At 38.2% G+C, this 9,753-nt stretch overlaps 1 protein-coding gene across 1 annotated transcript in view; it reads right to left on the bottom strand.

The window, feature by feature from the left end:
* Nucleotides 1–307: 307 nt before the first annotated feature.
* Nucleotides 308–9,753, bottom strand: part of ro (transcription factor rough) — a 30,404-nt gene continuing 20,958 nt past the window's right edge. Inside the window, exons 3-4 of the mRNA XM_067768875.1 lie at nucleotides 2,714–2,948; nucleotides 308–791 (exon numbers count right to left, since the gene is read on the bottom strand). Of these exons, the coding sequence (XP_067624976.1) occupies nucleotides 308–791; nucleotides 2,714–2,948 (719 nt within the window). The remainder of the gene's footprint in view (nucleotides 792–2,713; nucleotides 2,949–9,753) is intronic.

The following is a 9,753-nucleotide window of genomic DNA, read 5'->3' as shown; positions in this document are numbered from 1 at the left end:
AACGTTTGGATGCCAGCATGTGGCGGACTAATGGCTTTGCAACGAAATATTAGCTTCCATGTTCCTAAACGATATTTAAAGCGCTGTCTTTTTAATCCACTTTTTCTCTTTCTCGCAATTAACACTTTGTTTTATGAAGAAATGCACGGAAATAAAAAAACAAAGATTTTGTCTCGTGCATAAATAAGAAAATATTTGATTTTTTAACAAAAACTGCAAGTACTGTTATTTGTATGTTCGCAGCTGTATATAAACGCATATATAAATATATATATTATATTGTATAGACCAAAGCGCCCACGCATGATTAACACGAATCGATGAGCGAACTTAGGCCTGTATCGCCGGTACCAACGTTATTTTGTTTGTAAAAACTTCGGTCATTTATATTGGCATAAGGAACACCATTATGCTGAAGATGATTAGTAGGCATCAGTGGGGTACGGGATTGTCGCTGCATCTCTGTCGAAGGTGTAGTAGTTTGCGTATAGAAGTTGGCGCTAAACGATGGAGTTGAAGTTTCGCCGTCATGGAGAGTTTTTAGTGGTGTATGTGATGAAATTGGAGTATGTGCTTGCTGTTGCGCGTTTGGTGGCACCGATGATGGTCGTATCAGTGGTGGTGGCTGTCCAGGTATCATTGTTGGTGTTGCTGGTATAACGCTATTATTGTTGTGGCTTTGTGGTGGATAGAAATTCTGATGAAGATTCGTTATAATTGGCATGGGTGGTGGATAGTTTGTGTTGTGTCCCATTATTGTAGTCATAAAACCATTGGCCACAACAAAGTTTCTGAAATGAGCAAGTAAAAAAACAAAAGGGGAATAAAAAACAGAAAAGGTTAGAGCACGAGCCTATTTATGGATGTCTGTATGCACGGGGCTAGCCCGTTAGGGGCTAATTGGTTAAAATATACACATAATTGTCCTTAAATTAATTTCGTGTTCATTTTATTGTAACTAATAATTTAAGATGACAGTTTTTACTTTCCGTTGATTTAAGGCTAAGGTAGGCTATTTTGATTCATAATGAAAGTTTTTTTTCTGGAAAACATTTTATTTTTATGTTGCACTCTTATGCCTATTTCACACAGACACTTAATCGAACCACAATTTTGTTGGGCAAATCGGGCTGCGGGTGAATCCAAGAAAACGGAACTTCTCTGACATGACAAGGGAGCGAGTAAACGGAATCACAACTGGTCCAGCGTCCTACACCGCCCATATCACGGCGGATTTTTTATTTTTCTAAGGCAAGTCGAGGAACATGTGAGTAGGGCAACTGACTTACTGTGGACCAACTAGGATGACTGCATGGTCTCAAGGTGCAAGTCTCAGAAGCTGTCACGATGAGGAAGAAGAAGATTCGATTCAACACTTTCTCTGCTGATGTCTAGGACTGCAAACAAGACGACTCAGATTTGTGACCGTTAGGATTTTCGAAAATCTGGCAGAGAGTAAGAAGGTGGATCTTTCACTGCTACACGGCACTCACTGAGGGCACTTACAATAGACAAAAATATCTCGGAGTAGAAGTGTCGGAAATTCACACACACGCTCCCTCAAGTGCACACATTGGGCGCTTTCAGCGAACACAATTTTTGTTGATACGTCACAAAAGTGTTTTCGTCGGTTGAGTGATAGAAAATGTGTCTTATGAATGGCGAGTTGAGCCAACTGCCAAATGAAATAATTGTCCCTAAAGTTTAGGGTAAAGGACTTCCTAGGTTAGTTTTAAAGCTTCACTATAATATTCAGAGCAGAAAATGTATTCATAACCATCATGTCGAAAGGACAAAGAAGTGCCACACAGCCGAATAAACACGTTGAGTGGATGTAGCGAAAAAAATTTTGCTCAGTAATTTGGCGTAAAATTCTTTCAGCGGTGCGCTCAGAAAGTTATCAGTGAGCGACTGATCAACAGTGTTTGTTGAAGGCGACCATTGGTGTTGTGTAGCTACTGCATTGAGACCCAAACCGCTGTAAACATCGAACAAAAAAAATAAGCCTCTTCTTCGGGTATCCTGCCATATGGGTCATAATGTGGTGGCCCTACCAAAAGTAAGTCAAGGGGCTGGTCGAATGGCGACTGTTATTTTTTTCAAAAATAAAGCTGCCATTTTGTTTCTTCTTCTCTCTCTGGCGAGTTTGTGTGTTCCTTTCACACGATATTTTCACTGAATAAGAAAAGTAAAAAAAAAAGTACGAAAAAAAAGAGCTATTTTTCATAGCGCTATGTGAACTAATTCCAAAGTTAGAATCTAAAAGTGCAACATGAGGGTAACATTTTTCTCAGAGAAGAAAACGCCATGAGACGGGTAGCGTGCGTACACACGTATATTTTTATTATGTATTTGTAATATATCTGCTCCTCCATAATTTAATTTATTACTCGAGTTTGGTATCATTCCCAACCCAAGCACTACTCGAAATCGGAGTGTAAGTACTGGCTTAATCTTATAAGTGAGCTTTCGGAAAAATTCAAAAGTTAGAAAATAGCTGATACTTTCATACTAAAAAAGCTGGGATTGCAAAAATTTGTCCTGGATTAAAAGCCTTACCAAAATGTGAAATCGGGTGACCAACGCCATACTTGATGGAATAAGAAGAGTAATAAAAGGATTGACCAAGCCGCAGAGATGTAAACGGAGTTTGAGAATAGGATAGAGGCTGTGCGAATAATATGAATATGAAACAAAAGGATCTGTCACATACCGATATTGCTGATCAATTTGCGCTTTCTCAATGCGCTTATCCTTCGCCCGTCGATTTTGGAACCAAATTTTTATTTGCGTCTCCGTGAGCCGTAATGTTTCAGCCAATTCATAACGGCGATTTCTCGAAATATATTCGTTACGATGAAACTCTACTTCGAGACGTAGTGTCTGCTCAGTGCTAAAAGTAGTGCGTTGCCGACGCTGACGACCTTCCTTCCGTCTACGGCGTGCCACTAGAATTGGAAGAGTAATGCAAAATAAATTTTCACATGTTTTTATATGGATTCAATATTACAAAACTACCTAGCAAAAACTGGCATGCGGCGGTGGCGCTGCTTTCAATCCTGATAGAAAAACTTAATAATAATAAAAACAAAAATTAAATAAATAAATAGTTGGAGCAACCTTTCTCCGAGGAGATTGCGGCAGGGCGTCATGCTCTTTTTTAATGTTTCCAGCAAATAGTTTTTTTACGCCGACTCTGAACGGTAGCAAAATTTTTGACAAAACTATGGACTCATTTAGTCAATGTGAGGTCTTCACGGACCGACAAGTTCAACCTAAACTAACCTGAACAGATGCTGCAAGACAGATGAATTTTCACTGAGAAGCTTTTCCTGACAGAAATACAGTCGGTTTATTTGGCAAACCCCGCTTGGAAAAACTATTTTTTATTTGGATAAACTTGTTTTCTAAGTTTTTGATGTTTTTTTTTTGCCCGAGACTTGAACCCAGGTCTTGGGTGTGGTAGGCGGAACACGATATCAATACACCACGGCGGGTATATGAAATAAGCCTTATATAAGGTAAACGTTTTTTGGCGGGTACCCTAATAATTCAATGCGTACAAATTGAAACTGAAAAAAAAAGTTAAGCCCTGCTTATGACACTTGCTTGTGTACACAAATTTTCCCATTACATGTATAAATGATATTACGTAACAATGAAATGATAATAAATGAGTAATAAAAAAATGATGTTGTCTGTATGTATGTAAACTATTTGATAGCATTAGGACCGCACAGAAAGATGTTGGGATTTTCCACAGGAATTTGAAAATTTATAATGCTTTAAGGCAGAAAATCATAGAGCTTCTCAAGACCAAAATAACAAAAACACAAACCCTTTTCGATTTGTGGGAATAAAAAAAAAAAAACGAACAAATTCCGACATCATCAACATATTGTGACGAATATTAGCAACACTAAGGCATAATATCATCTCTAAGGCGATACTAAGCAGTCACGGGTATGTACATAAACAAATCAATCATTATGTCTACACATATGCACATACAAGCAGCGGAGAAGCAGCGGAGAGATACGCACAAACACAGGCATATATCTGAGATACTCATAAAAGTATGCAATCATTGGACATAAACACGCGCATGCGATAAGCTATAAACGTGCATCTATAGTTTATAGCTGGTAACTAAGTAGTAAATTCTAGAAAAAGAAACGCCTAAAAGTATGCGAACGAAGAAACGGAAGAGTATAAAAGCAGCACAAGCTGATGCATGAGGAATTCAGTTTATTTTGAACACGCTATCAGTTGCGAAGTGAAGTACGTTCAAAGCAGTTTAATAAAGACCATTTTGTAATACAGAATATTGGAGTGTTTTATTCAACAGTTTAGCGATACGAACGTAAGCAGTAGTTTGCAAATAAGCGGAGTTCCTGAAATTCGTTACAATTTGCTTCAAGGTGAAATTTTTTGCATTTTTTTTTGGTAACCGACCCAGTCTAATGTACGTACATTTGGTAAACCACCCTAATTTTTTATGATGTAGATAATGACCAGGGACGTAAATCTATATGCTTCTAAATTCTCTGAAAGCTACATTAATTTGTTGTTTTTTGTTGTACACGCACCGACTGCAGGATGGATGACCACAATGAAGATATTAAGTGGAAATTAATCTCTCGTTTGCGTAATCAAAACATATTTAAAATAATGATTTAATGTATTCCGGCATAACGAACAATCCTGCATAGTTGCTATGTATGTTTCTATGAATGTGTGCTTGATAGCCAATGAAAATTATAAACAACTACCTTATTAAGTCCTCAACCAACCAAGCGTCACTGCTTATACCTTCCACCCACTCGAGTTACAGCACATGAACTTAACTGGAGCCATCACAGCGCAGTGTGCACATTAGGCTGCTCATTAATTTTCAATGTAAATTTTTTATCGGTGTCGAGCAGTTTGTATAATGGATCGAATACAATGTATAAGTACACTCTTAGTATTTTGAAAGTGTAAGAACCAATAACGGACTTATGCCATATTTAAAAATAGTCCAGTCATTTTAGGTAAAAAAGGAGAAATCTCGGAATTTGAGATAAGAAGCTGGAAACTTGCATGCGCCTTTATTTCGACATTATGACGAGGAAAGTTACAAATAATGTTGAGATATTCGAGGTCAAAAGTTGCTTAATTTAGTTCTTTGCAAATATCTGGCTTCCTATAACTTACTCCCGATTTGCGCTCAGTACGAAGTTGAATACCGTAAAGTTCTCTAAAAGACCAGCCTGATGTACTTTTTTTGTGGCCTCAACCATTTTTGAGTTGCAGCGCGGAAAGCGCGAACAGTCGCTGAAACTTTGCATAGAACCAGATTCGAGATTAAAGCAGCGAATTCGTTCAAATTTTGTATTGGACAAACATTGGAGGGGCCAGCAGCAGCCATTAGACATTTTTCAAAATGTGCGTGGCTTTGTACCACAATCCGGAAGCTGTGATTCGCTGTGATCATGTTAATTTGTTCCCGAGGGGGTCGGTCTGGTATCTTATTGAGTGTGCTAATTTCCGGAACGTACCGCATCAATCTTTGGCAATGGACCATAAATATCGTAAAGCTTCCGGGAGTGTCCTTTTAGCCAGAAGAAGAAGGGAAGTTGAAACGCCGAAGTAAGACGAAGAGAAAGAAGACCAGAAAAATGGAAAAGTGAATGAGAGAATGGGGAAGGAAGAAATGAAGATAATGGAAGAGAGGAGGAAAAAAACTAAGAAGTAAGGGGAATGAATAATATGTACTATAGCTTAACTTTCCTTAGAATTAATTTTATATTCGACTAAATTTTAAACCTCGCTGGGTTTGTTAGGTTTTATATATGTAGGTATGGTGGTAAGGTCCGAGTTTGAAAAATTGTTTCTGATCCGTACTAGGTTAGGTTAGGTTAGGTGGTAGCTGCCCTGATAAGCATAGCTCACTAGGACAACACGAAGGTCCGTTGTGATACCACATACACCAAAAATAACGGTGACTTAGATCTAGCTACTTAGAGAATCGTTGGGTAGCAACGATAAAGCTCCGAATGATACCGATCCCAACTTTGGATAAATCCTCGGGAGATCCAAGTGAGTCGCGACTGAAGTACTTTCGCCTAGTTCCGGCAAAAGCTGGGCAATCAAGCATAAAGTGATTTGGTGATCCGGACCACCCTCGATCGCACTGTAGTTGAGCTCAAGGCCTTGATAGCCGCTTGGCTATCAGAGTAGATGTTAAATTCCCTAACCGTAGTAGCACTGGATAGCATTCCAACCACCGCATCCTTAATCGCAGCAACTTCCGCTTGGAATACACTGCAGTGATCAGCCAACTTATTTAGCTCTTGACAAAACTCTTGAGGAACCCGTACATAAAAACAGCAATTAGAAATAATATATTTGATTTGAAAAAAAAAATGCATTCGGCTGTATTTAAAATGATTAAATAAAATTCTAGTGAGATCGCGGGTTTGAATCGAGCTCAAGGCCTAACAATAATTATTTTATCATTATTATTAGAATAGAAGAAAGAAAAAATTTTAGACAACTGCCAAAGCTCGTTGTATAGATCCATTTCGGGAACTGCTAAATTCCTTCATCGGCAACGTTTAGGCGCCGCTGCTATAACCATTCAACTATCACAGCACAACATAACAACAAAAAAAATTTCAAAATTCTTGTATTTTGAGAACCTTTTAACGTATTCTTCAAATTTAACGAAGGTATTTAACATTTCCTTTTTCGACCCAGTCCAATGTTAATATGTAGATATTTCCCTTCAGCCAGTTTTTGTGACTGCTTGTTCACGTTTTCTTGCCACCGCTGATCCGGGAATTTTCACACAATGCTAGCAGATGCGTTGCGCGTCTTATTGTTTACGTTCGCCTGGCATTATTACAGTTATTGCACTTCTTCCGTATCCTTTTCAAAACTTCACCTACACACACACAGTCCATTTGCAAAAGGATTTGGGCATTACATATTTTTAGTTGGCTAAAAAGAGGAGTATGAATATATTCCACATGATTCCTTGAATGTGGCTGTGCTTTGCTTGAGTTGCAAATTAAAATTGTTTTTGGTGCTAGCCACATTTTTATACTCAGCTGAGCAGAGCTCACAGAGTATATTAATTTTGTTCGCATAACGGTAATCCGTAACGGCATAAACTAATAGAGATAGATATAGACTTCTATATATCAAAATGAAGAAATTCATTTAGCCATGTCCGTCCGTCCCTCTGTCCGTAAACACGATAACTTGAGTAAATTATGAGGTATCTTAATGAAATTTGGTATCTAAGTTCCTGGGCACTCATCTGAGATTGCTATTTAAAATGAACGAAATCGGACTATAACCACGCCCACTTTTTCGATATCGAAAATTTCGAAAAACCGAAAAAGTGGAATAATTCATTACCAAAGACGGACAAAGCGATGAAACTTGGTAGGTGGGTTGACCTTATGACGCAGAATAGAAAATTAGTAAAATTTTGGACAATGGCACCGCCCACTTTTAAAAGAAGGTAATTTAAAAGGTTTGCAAGCTGTAATTTGGCAGTCGTTGAAGATATCATGATGAAATTTGGCAGAAACGTTACTCCTATTACTATGTGTGTGCTAACTTAAAATTAGTAAAATCGGATGACGAACACGCCCACTTAAAAAAAAAAATTTAATAGTCAGATTTTAACAAAAAATTTAATATCTTTACAGTATATAAGTAAATTATGTCACCATTCAACTCCAGTTGTTGTTGTTGTTGTTGTTATTATTGTTGTAGCAGTGCTTCGCCCCATCCAATAGGTGCGACCAATCACAAATTTTCGTCAATGTCCTCTAACGGGAGTCCAAGGAAACTTGAAGTTTCAACAGGGGTGGACCTGGACCATTATGAGAGGGGTGTTAGAGGCGTTGGTTCCACATTACAATTAAAGAGATGGTTGGTATCATGTGGGGACACATTGCAAGCGGGGCATACATTTTGAATGTCGGGATTGATTCTGGATAGGTAAGAGTTTAACCTGTTATAGTATCCAGATCGAAGTTGAGCTAGAGTGACTCGCGTTTCCCTGGGGAGTATGCGTTCTTCCTCCGCAAGTTTTGGGTACTGTTCTTTGAGTACTGGATTCACCGGGCAATTCCGGGCATAAAGGTCCGATGCCTGTTTGTGGAGTTCGCTGAGGACCTGCTTGTGTTTTTTGGCTTCATACGGCTGAGTTCTCAGGTGCCGTATTTCCTCATAATGCTTACGGAGATGACTCCTTAAGCCCCTGGGCAGTGTTGGCTCACCAATCAGATGTCTGTTGGGGTGCCCAGGTTTCTGGGTATTCAACAGGAACTGTTTGGTTAGCATCTCATTTCTCTCCCTGATAGGGAGTATTCTCGCCTAATGTAATTCAACTCCAGTAATGATATGGTGCCGTTTTTCATTGAATTTGTCTAGAATACTTTTAATGCCATAAGTCGAACAAAAATTTACCAATCCTTGTGAAATTTGGTGATAACTGTTTTCTGTGAAAATGGGCCAAATAGGTTGAAGCCACGCCCATTTTTTATACACAGTCGACCGTCTGTCCTTCCGCTCGGCCGTTAACACGATAACTTGAGCAAAAATCAATATATCTTTACTAAACTTAGTTCAAGTTCACTTATCTGAACTCACTTTATATCTTGGTATTAAAAATGGGCGAAATCCGACTATGACCATGCCCACTTTTTCGATATCGAAAATTTCGAAAAATGAAAAATATGCCATAATTCTATACCAAATACGAGAAAAGGGATGAAAAATGGTGATTGAATTGGTTTTTTGACGCAAAATATAACTTTAGAAAAAACTTTGTAAATTGGGTGTGAAAATGAAAAAGTTCTGCAGGGAGAAATAAAAAGCCCTTGGAATCTTGGCAGGAATACTGTTCGTGGTATTACATATATAAGTAAATTAGTGGTACCCGACAGATGATGTTTTGGGTCACATTGGTCCACATTTTGGTCGATATCTTGAAAACGCTTTCGCACATACAACTAAGGGCCACTCCCTTTTAAACCCTCATTAATACCTTTAATTTGATACCCATATCGTACAAACGCATTCTAGAGTCACCCCTGGTCCACCTTCATGGCGATATCCCGAAATGGCGTCCACCTATATAACTATGGCCCAATCCCTTTTAAAATACTCTTTAATACCTTTCATTTGATGCCCATGTCATACAAACACATTCCAGGGTTACCCTAGGTTCATTTTTCCTACATGGTCATTTCCCTTATTTTGTCTCCAAAACTCTCAGCTGAGTATGTAATATTCGGTTACACCCGAACTTAGCTTTCCTTACTTGTTTCATGTAAATTTAATAAATAGGCTCGTTGAAAAACTATTAACCCTCCAATAATAGTATTCATTCATATTATATTTTTGTGTTAAGCTTTTTTTTTTGTAATTTGATCTTATATCCAGCGCAAGTCAGCGAAATTTTTTTTTGCAAATCCTGTTTGTCTTTTTTAGGTTTCCTCTACATATCGGTTACAATATTTTTAGAAATTTTTCTCTGTAAAGATTCCTTAATCCGTTGTAGTTGCCGTTTTTTTCGTATCCTTAGTGAAGGCGCTAAACAGACAAACGATTAAAAAAACACACGCACAACACTTGCTAACCGGTTAGACCACAAAGTGCAAGTGAAAAAACCGCATGCATTGGCGTTAATTATATATCGAGTCAAGTTTTTTTAAATCCTTTTCCAGTTTTTTAGTCTGTGCTTTCTTC

The sequence above is a fragment of the Eurosta solidaginis genome, chromosome 1 (assembly GCF_040869045.1).
Source record: "Eurosta solidaginis isolate ZX-2024a chromosome 1, ASM4086904v1, whole genome shotgun sequence".
Classification (NCBI taxonomy): Eukaryota; Metazoa; Arthropoda; class Insecta; order Diptera; family Tephritidae; genus Eurosta; species Eurosta solidaginis.
The sequence above is the reverse complement of the archived record's forward strand: the minus strand, read 5'-3'. Positions and strand labels throughout refer to the sequence as shown.